At 34.9% G+C, this 15,901-nt stretch overlaps 2 protein-coding genes and 1 long non-coding RNA gene across 15 annotated transcripts in view; 1 reads left to right on the top strand and 2 right to left on the bottom strand.

The window, feature by feature from the left end:
* The window catches only part of LOC113677925 (uncharacterized), a 26,524-nt gene extending 13,117 nt beyond the window's left edge, over positions 1–13,407 (top strand). For 4 of the 13 annotated variants that reach the window (XM_089192356.1, XM_089192357.1, XM_089192361.1 and 1 more), the window contains 16 exons: positions 291–398; positions 973–1,712; positions 2,059–2,109; positions 2,582–2,734; positions 3,110–3,237; positions 3,600–3,823; positions 4,378–4,470; positions 4,859–4,977; positions 5,503–5,570; positions 5,952–6,060; positions 6,512–6,622; positions 7,148–7,216; positions 8,258–8,401; positions 9,499–9,635; positions 10,511–10,586; positions 11,131–13,407. In XM_089192356.1, coding sequence (XP_089048482.1) covers positions 291–398; positions 973–1,712; positions 2,059–2,109; positions 2,582–2,734; positions 3,110–3,237; positions 3,600–3,823; positions 4,378–4,470; positions 4,859–4,977; positions 5,503–5,570; positions 5,952–6,060; positions 6,512–6,622; positions 7,148–7,216; positions 8,258–8,401; positions 9,499–9,635; positions 10,511–10,586; positions 11,131–11,175 — 2,375 coding nt within the window. In that variant the 3' untranslated portion in view covers positions 11,176–13,407. The remainder of the gene's footprint in view (positions 1–290; positions 399–972; positions 1,713–2,058; positions 2,110–2,581; positions 2,735–3,109; positions 3,238–3,599; positions 3,824–4,377; positions 4,471–4,858; positions 4,978–5,502; positions 5,571–5,951; positions 6,061–6,511; positions 6,623–7,147; positions 7,217–8,257; positions 8,402–9,498; positions 9,636–10,510; positions 10,587–11,130) is intronic. The other 9 variants (XM_089192358.1, XM_027194787.2, XM_089192367.1 and 6 more) reach the window with 5 other exon arrangements.
* LOC149035140 (uncharacterized) lies at positions 8,155–10,010 on the bottom strand. Its single transcript, XR_016182549.1, has 2 exons — positions 9,874–10,010; positions 8,155–8,381 (listed from the first exon to the last, which is right to left on the bottom strand). It is a non-coding gene; the product is annotated as an uncharacterized LOC149035140 (long non-coding RNA).
* Positions 12,799–15,901, bottom strand: LOC113677924 (uncharacterized). The gene is made up of 2 exons (XM_027194786.2): positions 15,594–15,901; positions 12,799–14,443 (listed from the first exon to the last, which is right to left on the bottom strand). The coding sequence occupies exons 1-2, from the start codon at positions 15,774–15,776 to the stop codon at positions 14,297–14,299; spliced, it is 330 nt and encodes a 109-aa protein (XP_027050587.2). The 5' UTR covers positions 15,777–15,901; the 3' UTR covers positions 12,799–14,296.

The following is a 15,901-nucleotide window of genomic DNA, read 5'->3' as shown; positions in this document are numbered from 1 at the left end:
AAGAAAATCTACTTGTAGGCAAAACTGACCAATAAGTTTAATATGCAGGACATATGATTGTTGACTGTAAAGCAACTCCTAGCTAATTATACGTGTAAACTCTTATGATGTCTTCTGCTCAGTCACTGTCATCATTCACGGTCTCTTCTCAGGTTTGGGTGGCAGATCGGGGGGGGAGAGAAGACCTGAGGATGTAGACCCCCTCCCCCTCCCCCTCCCCCTCCCCCATAAGACACATTTCTCAGATTTTGTAACATGTTCATGGTAATTTTGATTTGTCTGGTCCACAGAACCTGCAGAGGTTCCATCTCAGCCAGTTTATGCTGTTGTACAGAAGAAGCAAAACGAAAAATTGAACGATAAATCCTCAGAAGAAATCAGTGATACAACATCTGCAGGTAATGTCTTGATTGCCTCAGTTGGTGCCTCACCTGTTAATTTATGTTTTATCAAATCTGTAAGGAAAAAACTTAAGGACAAAATTTAGATGTGAGATGTACATGTTGCTTAATGTCTTGACAAGAATATTTGTTACCTATAGTAGAATCAGTTAGTGTTGATAAGAGATCTTTTAACTTCTTTCCTTTTTTATTTAATGAAAGTTGCAAGAGAATAGCAGTCTATAATCTCAGAAATAAGAGAATTGAAAACTTACCATCCAATCCTCCTCACCCACCCCCCTCCTTCCTACCACCTAAAAAAGAAGAGATTAAAATTGACATAAGCTGATTAGTAACATGGTTGTAATAATTGTAATTGCGGTAAATATTTGTGCCATTTTATGGAAATTTTACTTTTAATGAAAAGATTGTTGAAACTGAAAAAAATCAATATGTTAAGATGTAATTTTTTTGGAGTTTTTCTTGCTCTGATTTGAGCTTAGTTATTTCAGTTTCAACTAAGGTTTGATTGTTTTGACTCCAAGACTTTCAGTTGCAAAATTAAATTGGTGGTGATTGTCTTTATGCTTAGCAGATATGCAGGCACCAGATAAGCCTAGGTATGCTTTGGTGCAAAATGGTTCAGTTGAATCTCTTGATCAGCTAAGAATACCAGAAGCATCTGGTGATGATGATGATGAGTCCAGTGATGAAGAGATGCCACCACCACTTCCTTCAAGGTTACCAAACCTTGAAGATACTATGAAAAGGACAGATCCTTCACAGAATACCTTCCAGTCTGATCAAGTGGAGAAATCAGAGGAAAAGCCAAAGAAGGGTGGTTTCAAATTATTTAAAAAGAAACACCACAGACAACTGTCTGATGGAAATGTAACTGCTCAATTTAAACAGGACACTGATAGCGGTGCTATTTTTTCAAGTGAAACTGAAAGGAAGCAATTTCATCATCGTCGATCAAAATCACATGCAGACATTATGACACTTGAAGGAACTGGAGGCAGATCATTGAGTCCTACAAACACCTTTGAAAATTACTCAGAAATAACAATTCCATCCAGTAAAGCAAGGAGTTCTGACAAAGTATCACCTGTCCAAGCTTATTTGGAAGTTGACATTACTGAGCCTCCCTCAACACCCACTGATTTCAATAAAGAGAAAATATCCGTGGAAGAGGATAGCGAGGATCAAAATGTTTCCTATGAGCTACCTGAGGGCTGGAGGGAAGTGAAAGGTGACAATGGTACTTATTACTGGCATGTTGCTTCTGGAACAACACAGTGGACCATGCCTCAAGTTGCAACCAGACCTAAGGTGAAGCCTTGTATGTTAATGATGCTATGTCTACATCGTACGTTTTAACCCATGGGATGTGCACATTTTGGATTAGGTACTAGTTGACTGAGTATAAGAGGGTTGGACAGGAAAACATTTATTTGGAGGTTTTGATGTATAGAGGGAGTATAGCCATCCCCTGCTCTTTTTTTTTCCTTTCCTTTGTTTTCACCCCTCGTCTGGTTGGCCATATGGCTTTTTTTCCAGCCCTGCTCATGCCATCATGAGTGATTTTCATACATATGCGTGGAAGAGAAATTTGCCTGTAGATGAAGTTCAGTTTTGAAAGCAAACATAACAGTGTACTTTATTTCATATGATTTAGAAGAAGTTAACTGAAGAAGTAAAACTAGCAGAAAGCACAGAAAGACAAAAGGTACCATTATCCCTAAATAATGCTATGTTCAAACAGGCTGTTTACAAATTGTGAAGATTGTGGATGAACTGTGGGCTACAACTTAATATTATGTACTGTGACATAAATTGACTTCTCAGTGTAAAAAATGATCAAAGGCATGAAAGAAAGTGTAAATAGCATTTTCAGAAAAACACATTAAGTTGTTTTAACAAACTTTAAATGTTTTTCTGAAAAACTTTCAAACTTTCATTCTGCAGCATTGAAGCTAAGGAAAGGGTTGTTGAATGTCTATCATTTCCTTGTCACACTACCAATGGTGCATTTCTTACAATGTTAGCCCAGATGATTAGGTTTTAAATCAAACAATAAACTCACTTTTATATTTTTTCTTCATCTCATTATCTTCCTTCCAGACAATTTATTTACGTGTTGGTCACTCATGGGAGTATAAGAGTTATTTAATTTTGAATGTTTTCCAATTTTTGGGCAGGTCTTGAGTTTTCCTGTGCATTCCATGGGTTGGATTGAGCTTGAAGAAAGCCAAGTTGCACCACATAACATGAGTGATACTATCTCAGACTGTATCTCTACCTTGGCACAGAAGAGAAAAGATCTCTGGCAAACTGGAGAAACTTGGGGAGAGGTAAATACTGTATTCATTATTTGTTTGTTTATTTATTTATTTGATAAGCATTCAGTTGCATCTAAGCTTGGACTTGTCCTACCTATCTTGCTTTATTTATGGTAAAAAGAGTTTCTTTTAAGATCATGACTCATGTGCAATTACAGCAATTGCAGCCTTTTAAACTTTTTTCAAGAACACAAACAATATTTATTGTTTCAGTTCATGTTTCATTACTAGTGTGGTGTCTTTTTGGTGGCAGACCGCTTTGTTAAAAGCCTATGTTTGAATGTTGTTATTATATTTATTATAAGTCAATGATGAACACAATGGTAATACATTTTATCATTTGTGTTCCTTGTTATGAATTTTTTTTAAATCATCCCACACTTCCAGGGTAAGGACATCAGATTGTTGCTGGAAGGTGACACTCTTAAGCTTGCAGAACCAAGAACCAAGAACACCTTGCTTATCCAACCTGTCTCTAAAATGAGGGTTTGGGGTGTTGGCAAAGAGGATCAGAGGTACTGACTTGTAAGCTGTTTTGTTATCTAAAGGTTTTAGTTGATTCCCATAAAAAGTTGTGAACAGTTTGTCAACATGGAATTACTGTTGCTTACAGTTAAAAATAGCTTAAAATACAGGGATGGCTAAGAAAAAGCTACATGATGTATAGTTTAACAAATATCACATTGTTGGAGTGATATTCATTGCCCCTTTAAAAAATTCAGCTCACAATGGGAACAGAGCTTGTTAATTTATCAATGTTTGTTCTAAGTTGTGGGTTATTACCATTGTAATCAGGGCATCTTACCACAGAAAGGTGAGTCTGTATACACTTTTATATTAGTAGCTCTTATGCAGTCTATAATGCTTTGTATTTTAGGGACTTTGCTTATGTTGCACGAGATCCTTCAACTGGCAAGCACAAGTGTCACATGTTCCGTTGTCATGGGAACATATCTGGTCGTGCAATCACTAATGCCCTACATGACATGTGTAGCAAGATCCTAGAGGAAAAGAAAAAGGCTCAGGAAAGCACTCGTAAGATATCTGCTCAGAAGCCTTGGTCAGATATCATTAATACACCACCTCCTTCTTCAGCAAGAGGTACATCACTCTTAACTCATTAGTCTCTAACATCAGTTTGTATGTTCTCAGTACTGTTCTTTACATATATCTGTGGTGTTTTAATACATTTTTTTGGTTTTTTGGGATGATTGTGGATTATGAGCAGCAACCTCTCTAGGGAGCTTAATGTCTTGTCATGTAAAAGGCCATCAAAAAGGAACCATGTAGTGAAAAGTGTAAATTTTATGGATAAATTAGTTACTGTAAGTACCTGCAAAGATTTGCTGCAACACCCACTGAATCAAACCACAAAAATCTGTCAACTCTCTTGTTTTCTAATAAAACCTAAATGTCCAGAAGGTATTTCAGATAATGCAAGAAGTAAATTTAAGCATTGAGCATGAGCATAAGCATAAAGTTTGAGAAATCATGTAGTGCAAAACAGCAGCCCTCAAATTCAAATGTAAACTGCAAACTTCAAACTGCATGCCAAGAACTACATTTTGTGATCATTTGCTATTCAAAGTAATCGCAAAGAAAACAAACAAACAAACTTTAAGTAACTATTGTTTCTAATAAATGTTGTTTTGCAGATAATGCCAGTTTTAATGAAAAACCCCATGTAGAACCAAAGAAGAGCTTTTCTGCTAGATATGTTGGGAGTATAGATGTTCCAAGACCAACAGGTGAGATAATGATGTTAGGTAACTTGACTGAGTTTTATCTGGGACTGTTTATAATCTGGAGAGATCATTTATGATTAGTTTTATCTGTGAGGCTAATTAACCCTTTAACTCCCAGGATCTGCTTGATAATTCTCCCCTCTAGCTTCTGCAAATTTCTTTCAAGAATTTGTGTTAGATCAAGATAATAATGCATACCTGATGAGCTTGAGTATTATCATTACCTGTTTGCTGAATAATAGGAGAAGTTAATGTGTTAATCATTTCTGGAAGGTTTAAGGTTAAGTTTGCCAAGGTTTGGATTTGTTTTAAGTGAAGGAATTTGGAAATGAACATATCTTAAATGACTGTTTTTTTTCATAGTGTTTTTCACTTTTGTTCCTTTTTTTAGGTGTGGAGATCTTGAACAAAGCAATAAGTAAACTAACAAGTAAAGGTGGTGGTGTCAGTGGATGGAGAACCATTCTCATTGAAATCAGTGTATCAAACATCAGGATAACAGACTGCACTGTAAGCTGTTCTCTCTCTATTTTCAGCCCCAAAATAATGTAACAAAAATTTAGATGGACTAATATGAGAATGACACTATTATGAGGGCTCAAACAGGTAGCTTTTGTTAGAAGGAAGCCAGCAATGATACTGACGCTCTATGGGTGGCTGTCAAAATGTACTTTACCTCGCAAATGTTCACCCCGACAACAATTAAGGGTATTACTTTCAATTAATGTGGTACCAAATTCTTGTAGATGAATATACAACTGAAAATAATGTACAGTAGGTAGGAGGGAGAATTACTGAGGAGATGTTGGGAATTAAAGGGTTGTATTGCAAATTTTAAGTTAACTAAGGACATTATATTTTTAGTCAGTCTCTCTTACTGGTATTTAAGGTAAACACAAGACTTAAATGCCAATAAACAAAAATCTCAAACTGCGTAATTATTAATCACATATTAATCACATGAATCGTGCATTAAATTGCACATCTCACCACTGTCATACTTAGTGACTGTTCTTAAATTTTTTTCTTTGTCAGACCCAAGAACTAATTTCTGAAGACCGAGTTAGATTTATGTCTTTCTTTGGAGTTGGAAAAGATGAAAGGTAAATTACTAGTCATAAGATATACTTGAGTCAACAATTTGACTAAATTCCAACCATTATCGTACAAGTGGAAATATGATATGTTTCACAATTGTACAGTTTGTGATCAAATTCCCTTCATTGGCAACAGGAACAAAGGAAACACTTGACTTTCTTTACTTACAACCTGTGGCTTTTAAGCTCACATGATAGTAGTGCCCAACCAGCTTCTGTGAGGTGCTGTCTCAATCTTGATTGAATTTTTTCAAACTTCTTATGGGTATTTTACCATGATTCAAATTGCAGTTCACTAAACCATGACATCCTACATTATATACAAATCATGCACAGAGCAGCTAGCCCATGGCAATCTGTACTAACTGTTAATTTTTTTCAAAATAGACTTTGTGGTTACATTGTTACCACAGCCCCAGATGTATTTGTGTGCCATGTGTTTCAGTGCTCTCCTAATGCTGCTCCACTTACAAAGGCATTAGCTGAAGCATGCGAGGTAAGATTAGTACTTCTGTCATCTCAGTTCTTTTAAAAAGAAAGTCCTAAATAATGTTCACGGCAGCTGCTCTATGATTTTCTCATGACCTTTGGTGTACGAATTTTTATGACACAAATTTTGTTTATAGCAGCTTATTTTACAACCTGCATAGTAACTTCCTTGCTTAGTTTTCTTTTTCATTCATTCACTCCTTTCCCTCTGGTTTTACTTTCCAGTTTTTTTCCTTCGTGGTCTTTTTCCTTCCTTTGTCTGTCTGTTTTTCTGTCCAACTTGTCATTCATTCATTCTGTCATTCAGTCAGTCTCTCTGACTGTTAATCAAACAGTCTGTCAGTCATTGAGTCAGTCTTTCAGTCACAAAGTCAGTCTGTCAGTTGATCTGTCTGTTTGTCTGTCTGTCTCTTTTTCAGTCCGTCTGTTTTTCTGAATTTTTTTCATGATAATTGCAGCTCCGTTTCCAAAAATGTGTGGATGCTCATCCAGATATTATACAGAAAGTGGCAGCTTCTGAGCAGGAGAAAATAAGAGAAAAGTCTGACAAAGACAAAGATAAAGATAAGGTACAAGAAGATGATATGTCAGTCACAAATATGTAGCATAGTTTTTTCTTTTGTTTGCAAAAATGTTGACATGCAAGTGCAAAGAAGAATTTCAAATCAATATGATTTTCTTATCTATTTCCTGTAAAACTCAAAGAAAAGTAGGAATCAAAGTAGAGGTAATCTTAACCCCTTAACTCCCATGATTGACCAAGAAATAATTTCTCCTTACAATTAAGATCAATACAATATCAAGCAGACAAGTGATGCATGAGAATGAAGAAAAAATATTGATGAGGGGATAATTAGGAGATCTAATACTAAATTCTCTGAACTAACATTATAAGAATTGTATGAAAGATAGTAAGGAGAATTAATAATGAGATCTTGGGAGTGAAAGGGTTAACTAGATGGTTTTAATTGTTTATTCACATGTTTTATTGTGTGTGTGTTTTCCCATACACTCTGTGGGTAGTCACTGCATACATATTTTCCTCCAGTTTGCCTCCTTTGCTATATAAACATTTTAATTAATTTTTATAACAGGCTGGTTTCATTACAAGTGTTCAGGGTTTGCTTGGAAAACTTGGGACAAAGAAAGGGGGAGGGAAAAAGGTCAGTACAGCAAAGAAAATGCATTGACAACTCACTTTACACCCTAACATCAGTGTACATTTACTCCATACTGTTCTCTATACATTTCCTATGGTACTGACAAAGAGAATTTGTTTGACAATCAAGAGCATCGTTGATGATCATTTTCTCTATTCTCATTACCTCAATGCTAGTTTTGGAGGTGATACTGATAGGGAAAAATTGTCTGTTATCACCGTTTATAAGGGGTTAAATGGTTAAACACCCTCCCAAGCTCCCTGGAAGTTTGTGATAAGCTGTTCTCCTTCCAAATAAAAAAACAAGTGTGAAAAAAACTTTTCTTAAGCACTCATTTAAGCCAGGAAGCATTTCAGTTCAAATTATACAGGAGACCATGTGTTAATTTCTTTTCTAAATATCAGAGGTCTCAAACAAATACTTTATTCATACTTTATTCCTTTCATCTTTTATCAAGTATTCATCATTCATTTGGGAGATAATTCAGAAGAAAAATTAAACAACTGAATTCAGTTTACTAGGAAGGCGAAAACTGTCCTTTTTTGCAAAACTCTGAGATTTTGCAACTTAAAAACAATCTAAGATGAATCCTGGAAATTGAAGTTTGAATCACTGGCAAACTATGCCAGCCAGTTTTGTCTGCTAGTGCAGAAAAACCCTTGGTTGGATTTAAATACATAATTATATACTCCCCACACTCTTTTTGAAAGCTATGGCTAGTCCCTAGTCCCCTTGCAGGCCCTATTAGAACATACAGTATGTGGTATTGCCATCTCTGTTTTCTATCAAACTTGTCTAATATGATGCATCATAGTCATATTTGTGACTTGGTGTGACTAGGAAAAGTGGGGTGATGTGCTGTTTAATGTATGCAACACCTGATAAGAAAACCACAACTCATTTTCACTATGTACGCAACATTTTTCGTTTTGTTACTTGTCTGTGTTAATTAATTAAAATTTTTATTTCAAACCTTTAACTAAGTAAATGTGGACAAAATTTTCTGTCACTGACTTGAGGAAAATTCTCTTCTTTTTGGAGCAGGAGGAAAGTAGCACAACAGATAACAAACAATCTTCGATTCCCGTGATAACATGCAAACCAACTCACACTTTTATGGTGAAGTACTACGGTGCACTGCCTGTGGCTGTCGGAACAGGGATAGAAACTGTGGAGGAAGCAGCAAAGGTGATTACTGTAATAGCAGCTGACATCAATTTTTATTTATAAATAACTTAATTTCAGGAACCTTGCTAAGTGACACCCTAGCTGTTGCTACACCCTTATTATGATTGTAACCCTTTGTTTGTGCCTTAGATTTAAGAAATAGACTGCACTTTCCATCTTTTTACCTGTGTAATTACCCATGTGGGATGTTGGGAGAACACTAGGAAAGTTTGTAAATCATGAGCTGGAGGCGGGTGATATGTTAACTATTGGAATTTTTATAAAATAAACTTCAAATTAGCTATTTATTTATTATTATTAATATTATAATTATTATTATTTTAAATTTCATGTTACAGGTATCTGATACATATACTTGAAATCAATAAAGTGCAATATTTCAATACTATACTTTACTGACAATCCCATTGAAACATTTTTAGTTTATATATATATTAAATTTAAAATGTTTCAATGGGTGTACTGGTGCAATAACCAAGTCAATTATTTTATAAGAGATTATAGACCATTAATTTCCTGGTCATGCCATTTTAAGGACACATTGAAATAATTGGCTTCAGACACATAAAGTATAGGTTGAAACCCTCATTCATGTTGAAGCTAAGTCATATACCAGAAAAAACTCCTTTTTTTTATTTTTTCTCTATAGGCTAACAACTTTGACTTCTTAACCCATTACACTGTAACATCACTGTCCATTTCCTCCTTCCTGTTCTGTTTACATTTCTTAAGGTTCTGATAAGGAGAATTGTTCAACAATCAAAAGCTTCTTTAGTTCATGATCATTTCCTTTATTCTTAACCTTACTTGCGTGACTTAGGGGTCAGATTGTAGGGAAAAATTAGATGCTCGTCACTCTTAGGGGTCAGAGGGTTAAGAGGAGACCTTTTTTACTTGGCTTCTGCTTTTGGAGGTTAATTTGATTGCTTTGTGGATCTTTTCTGGCCCCAGCACCCTCCTTTTAATGATAATTGACTTAAATTCTGGAAGAATTTTAGGCTTTAAAGTAATGAGCTGGAAAAGTTTCATTCCATATGATTTCCTTCTAGAAACATTCTGTAAGTAACTTTTTTTACAATTAAATTCTTATTTTGCAGCATTTGGCCGGAGGAACACTACTGATTTGTCAACTTGATGTTGCACTCAATGGAGTAACACTTTATGACAGTCAGAGAAGTTCACTTTCAAAGAGGAATTTAGATGCTGATACAATATCATACTGTGGTCTCACAAGGTAATACAAACCAACTCTTTTATGGGCATCTGCATGAAGAAGAATTAGTTACCACTACAGGCTTGTGATGTCATGAATTACATACATAAGTAGATGAGTCAACAATGTGGATTTAAGTCTTGATGAATTGGTGAATATTAGTTGACGTAATTTTTGAACTGAACACGGCCTGCTTTTAAGTTTTACTGACCTTACCCAAATCACATATGCATGCTTGTAAAGAGAAAATTTCACTTACAAGTATTTTTAAGAACAGCTCCCTGAAAAAACCTGTAAGCTGAGATAACCAACAGGCCAATGACTGGCTACTGACAGGTTATTAGTACGAGTTTACTTCGGAGCTTCAGAGGATACACATCTTCTTTCCATTGTAGTATCTAAGTCTGCCTAAGTTTGGATGATAGATATTAATAGATGGTAGTATTAATACAGACAAGTTACTGACAGATTGCAGACTGAACATTGACTGTCTGTCAGGTGCCTGTTGGCTAACAGGTGTGTATTAAACTGTCGGTTAACAGTCAACTGACTGTCAGTGGCCAGTTGCTGACAGTCAGCAGGCAAGTTTTTTTAAGGGAATTGTTCTTCACATTCTCTCAAACTTCAATTAAATGTTGAAGGGTGACTTGAACTGAATTAGGTGTGGTTGTTTTACATATTAACTGGCTTGCAGCCTCTGATAAATTAGGTACAAAATCAAATTTAATGGCCACTTCCGGCCTCTTATGTTTCACTGTGCTTAGCCCATTCATTCCCAAGATCACCTTGTTAATTCTCTAGACTGTCTGCCTTACATTTCTTCATTGACCATTGCAATTAACTAAGTAGTGATATAGGTCACTCTATATAGTAGCTCCTTTTTTTTGTTTTTACAGTAACAGAAGCCATTTTGGACTCATCCAAAGCATGGGAGGAGGAAAATACATTTGCCATGTCTTTGCAGAGTACAAGGTGAAGAAATAAATTTAGTTTTTAATTTTGTTTATAACACTATTTTGGTAACTGGTCATGGTATTAAACGCAACTACCTGTAGCCATATTTGTGGTGAGCCATTGCTTTCATTTGGGTCAAATCATGCCATCCTCTTTTAAAACCCTTTGTTTGCACCTTAACATATTATTCTTCATAAATCCCCTCCGTGTTGTTGAGGAGAATTTTTTTAACAATTCTGAGCTTCTTTAGTAGTTGATCATTTCCTTTGTTCTCTTGACCTTAATGTTTGATTCAGGGGCAATATTGTAAGGAGAATTTAAATGCTGGTCACTCCCAGGGGTCAAGGGGGGTTAAGTCAAGTCTTTGTTCCTCCCAAATGTTGGTAGGAGATTGAGCCTTACTATAAATTTTCAGGGTTATTTTTTTAATTAATTTTTTTTGCTTTTAAGATTTTTTATTTTAGTTGTCAAATTCTTAAAAAGTATTAAAAAATTTAGCTCAATATTTGAGTAGATTGTTAAAAGTAATTTGATTGCATTTTATTTTTTTTAAATATTTCAGACTAAGGCAGGGCCAATTGTTGCAGCTATTCATGAAACATTGTGAATACCAGGGAAAATTCTACAGTACAATCACACAGAATCAACAGAGATGAATGATATGATAATTTTACCCCCTAGCATTGTAATTGTTATCGTAAAAATATGTATTTTATTTCCATGGATTACAGAGGACAGCAGATCAACCAAAATGTATGTAAATAGAATTCAGGGAGCTTTAACTGATTTATGATTATAAGCATTTGAATTGTAGAAAGCACTATCACTTTGACTTGCTAGAATGCAATATATTTTTTTTTTTGCTCTTTAAGCAAAGGCCTTAGGAGTTGTCTGCATCATGTTTCAATTGATCTGAGTGTGAAATACATGTTTGAGGCAAATGAGATTTGCAATTGAAGGGGGGGGGGGGGGGGGAGTTTGCTACTTGGTCAGTGAGGGTTTTGAATTTTCAACCAAAGGTATGATCAATGTGGAAAAAGGAACAAAGAGGAATTATAGTATATCAAGATGTGAATGGGCTTCCTTCACTTTCAGTCATGTTTGTCTTGTTTATTACTTGTTAGTATTTTAAGGACTTGTTTTTATACAAATGTTTTAATTATTTTTGGAATAGAACGTTATTTTGTATACTTTTGCTGCAATGACAGTTTGAATGACAGAGCGGATGGATTTAGTGAATGAATGAATGTATAATTAAACAATTGAATGACCATATGGATTGATGAATACAACAACAAATGATTGAGGGAAATGATTGTTTGGGACTAGGTGACGTTGGGAGACAAATTATGAAGTTTGAATTAATTCTAATTATTTACTGGGTTAAATTATTGAGTAAAAATTGAAGAGAGGGAAGAAAAGGAAGGAAAACGTTTTGTGTGCTTAGGTGATTATCAAATGAGAGAGGATTTCTAACAATTTGGTTGACAGCTGAATTCATTAAAATATTATCACATCACAACTGAACGTTAAAAATTATAGAGGTTGGTTGTAAAAAAAAATTAAAAACTTCAAGATTGAAACGTATTAGTTTTGAACAAGTGAAGTTAGATAGGTATGTAATTAGTAGTAATAGTTTGAAAGGCAAATGACCAGTGAAGAGAAAGAACTCTTCAGGCTTTTAATTGGAGGGTCAGGAAGTGTGGTTTGCTTTTGTAGGTTTTTGACAAAGTTTGCTAGGAATGTTTGCAATTTGAATGCAGTAAATGCCATGCATGAGGAATTTAGAGACAATGTAATATGAAGTTTTGCAGTTTGAAAGCAGCAAATGCAATGCGTGAAAATTTGAAAATAAGAGTTGAAATTATGATGCAAAGTTTTAGGCTGGCCTTTAAACTTATTATGCTGCTGTTGTAGTTGAGTAATTGCTCGGATCAGGTAGTGTTTGCTGAAAATTGTTATAAATGTTTTCCTTAGTACTACAGCTTTGGTAGCATTTTGATGAACATGAGTAGTTACTGTTTTTTTATGAGTTAATGACGAGAGCTGGCCTCAGAAAAGTTTTTCCTTGTGTTTGTTTTTAAACTCACTTTTTGCAGTTGCCTTAAGGTGCTTTTGAGTAAATATCAGACCTGGCATTGTTCAAATTGACCCTTTGAACAGTTGGAAAAATTCAAAAAATTAGATTTTACAGTGCAATTATATTCAATGACTATTTCTTGGAAATTATAGTGTTGACTTTTTCCTTTATATTTCTTACTTTACTTCCTAAACTTGAGAGTGGTTATGATATATTACGAATATTTCAAGAATGAAAAAGCTAAGTACAACAATACCAGATTTACCAATTTTGGTTGAACCTTTCTTTAAAGGAAAATAATATATGTTAGGTAAATGTTATTAATTCATACTTATTTCAACTTTTTTTAAGATTTATGGGTAATAAATTACAGAGTAACATAATATATTATCACACAAAAGTAAAGTTAAATCATTACAATGTAATGAAACAGGAACAAATTACTTATTACTCTACCTGAATGAAATTAATACTGGATTTCATTTGAATATATAATTAGGAATGTGATTTATTTTTTGTATGAGTTTTGTTTTGTATCTTGGTTGTAAATTAATGTTGATTATAGCTGTAGCTTTTTTTTGACTTAGGAAACGCTGGTTTAATGTTATTAATGTAAGTAATTAAGACGAAAAAGTTGAGTTTTAAAATTAACAAAACATGTAGATGTATGTTTTGTGTTATGCTGGTTGCATGCATATTGGATTACTAACTTAAAGTAAAATTTAGAGCAAATTATGGAAATAAAGTCTGTGAAGGTGAGCATTTATATATTTTGTTGATGTCAGTGACAGCAGCAAAATGAGTATGTATGCACCCCTACTTGAAGCCATTTACGTTTTCCATGAGCTTTGATTCTTCTTCAAAATTAAGTTGTGGTGGTTTTTCTACCAGATAAAAAAACTTTTTCTCTGGGGGCTTTGACTACTGAGGAGGCAATGACAAGAAGTGATAAAGCAAAAGCGTGTGCTACAAACTTCATAGACATGTTATGGCTGCTCAACCTCAGTCACTAAATTCACACCTGTTTCAACAATACGTTTCTGTTGAGAGAGATTTTTAACTAAGAAGGTTCATTTTGGTTTAGGCCTATCCTTGCAAAATGAAAACAAGCAATGGAAATGTTAAAAATGCCACCATTTTGCCTTGATAGTGTTACTATAGTGTTACATTGTCAACCCATTCCATTTCTCGCGTAAATTTCTCACTAGCTACAAGCACGGGCACTCATTTTGCCACTGTGTTGATACTGGTAACTTCTACATCAAGGAGCTGAAACCTGATTTCATATTTGATTTCTTATTTGACTTTACAGACATGATGCAAATGACATTGTTAATCTGGGCAGTACATAAGAAAAGAGAAATAACAATACAATTTCAATTTATTAAAAACCTGGAAAAAGGACACTGAATGCTTTAGGGACCACCATCCAATTCTTTGAATAGGAAAAAAAAATTTGATCCTTTTTCCACATGTCAAATATGGCTTGGTATGTTACTCCCTTCTAGTCCATATTTATCCACTGTTGTCATTTTTTTCCTTGTCACTAAGCTGACAGAAATTACAACAATGAAGATAATTCATACTCTCATCTACCCTTCTTTCTTTGAGCAGGTTCATGTAGTCATTTAAAATTTAATAGATATATTCACTTAATTATTCCTTGTTCTTGTAATATTTCTGTGAGTCGTCCTGACTGGTATAATTCTGCAGTCTCTGACCCGCCACCAATACTTGTGCCCTTAATAAAAACATTTGGCACTGTGCTTCTTCCTGTTAAACTTTTCAAAGCTTCCTAACAAAAAGAACAGTTCCCCATAAATTAGGAAATCATCTGGAAGATCATTTCCAACATGGAGAGTACTTGTTTTTTCTGTAAAGGGGAGTTCATACTAGCATGCAGAGAAATACAGAATCTACATTTTAGATAACTGAGAAAAAACCTGTTTCAAAAGCTAACAGCCATGGCTTGAAAACAAAAACCAAGTTAAGCAAGATCTCAAATAATCAAGTGCTTTTGCTGATTTACTGTATAAATAATATTTTGAATAGTTATAACTCTGGAGAAAAAAAAAGGCTTCTGAGTTTCAAAAATTAGTTTGGTTACACGGAAAGGGGGGGGAGGGGGGTAAAGGATGGCAAGTAGTGGTTGTTCACATTCATAACACTCAGACTGAGCCATTGTCACCATAAGGTGGAGTGTACACTGCACTAATATTTATGGCAATAAAATCAAGGGGAATTAAAATTGATGAAGAAGCATGTGATGTGTACATGGTTGGTGGGGAGGGGGGGAGGGGAAGACCTGGTATCTGCAGTCTACAAAAATTGTAATGATAAAAAAATAATATCAATATGCAAAACAACTTCATCATTACTGGAAAAATGGCTCACGAATGTAGGCCTGGCATCATCAGAAAGACTTCTATTGAACCCTATACTTCACTAAGAACACAGTTCTTAATGAACCCTTTAACTCCCGTGAGTGACCAAGACAGAATTTTTTCTTACCACATGAATACACTGTCAAGCAGACAAGCGATGAGAATAAAGAAAATTATTTATTAGGGGATTAATATAACTTGATCCAATACCAAATTCTCCAAACTAACATAAAAAGATCTGTATGGCAGACAGTAAGGAGAATGGGTAAAATTCCGCTCTGTTTTCCCAAGGGCAATGTATTGTTTTTGTCGTTGTTTTCTCAACCCAAGAACTGAAGGCATAATGTAGTATGGGGCCGTGCGGAAATTTTACCAGGAGAATAACGAATGAGATGTTAGGAGTTAGAGGTTTACATAATAATAAAAAAAAAACCGGCGAAAAAAAACTATCATGATACAGCTGGCGTTTAGAACCGTCAGGTTTCGTTTTATAATAGTATTTGGTTGTAAGGAAATGTTTCCGCATCGAAACTTAGGCTGTTATTAATTTTACACTTCTACCTGGATATCTGCACCGTCTTCCCTTGTTTCAATTTCGTAAACTTGTATCTTCTGAATGCCGGCTTCCGATAAAGTTTGCTTTGCCATTATGCAAAAAGGACAAGTTGTCTTAGAGAATACTACTACGTTGTGGCTCTTGATTGCTTTTTCCACAAAACTAAGAGCTGCCCGTGCTGCTGCCATGATTCAAAAGCGATTTCACTCTTACTATGATCTTTTTCCGACAATCTTCGTTGTGCAACTTTTGTTAAGTTATGGCCTGTTCGTGGTCGCCATTTTGAAATTCTGCCCAGCAAACGTAGCGAGAA

Source organism: Pocillopora damicornis, chromosome 13 (assembly GCF_964200805.1).
Source record: "Pocillopora damicornis chromosome 13, jaPocDami1.2, whole genome shotgun sequence".
In the NCBI taxonomy this organism is placed as follows: domain Eukaryota; kingdom Metazoa; phylum Cnidaria; class Anthozoa; order Scleractinia; family Pocilloporidae; genus Pocillopora; species Pocillopora damicornis.
Note: the sequence above shows the minus strand (reverse complement) of the source record. Positions and strands in the feature narration are given on the sequence as shown.

Excerpts from the sequence above, each read along its gene's own strand:
- LOC113677924 (XM_027194786.2), bottom strand. The coding sequence starts at position 15,776 with ATGGCAGCAGCACGGGCAGCTCTTAGTTTTGTGGAAAAAGCAATCAAG. Across the intron at positions 14,444-15,593 it reads AAGACGGTGCAGATATCCAG|GAAGCTTTGAAAAGTTTAAC; the intron begins GTAGAAGTGTAA and ends TCTTTTTGTTAG.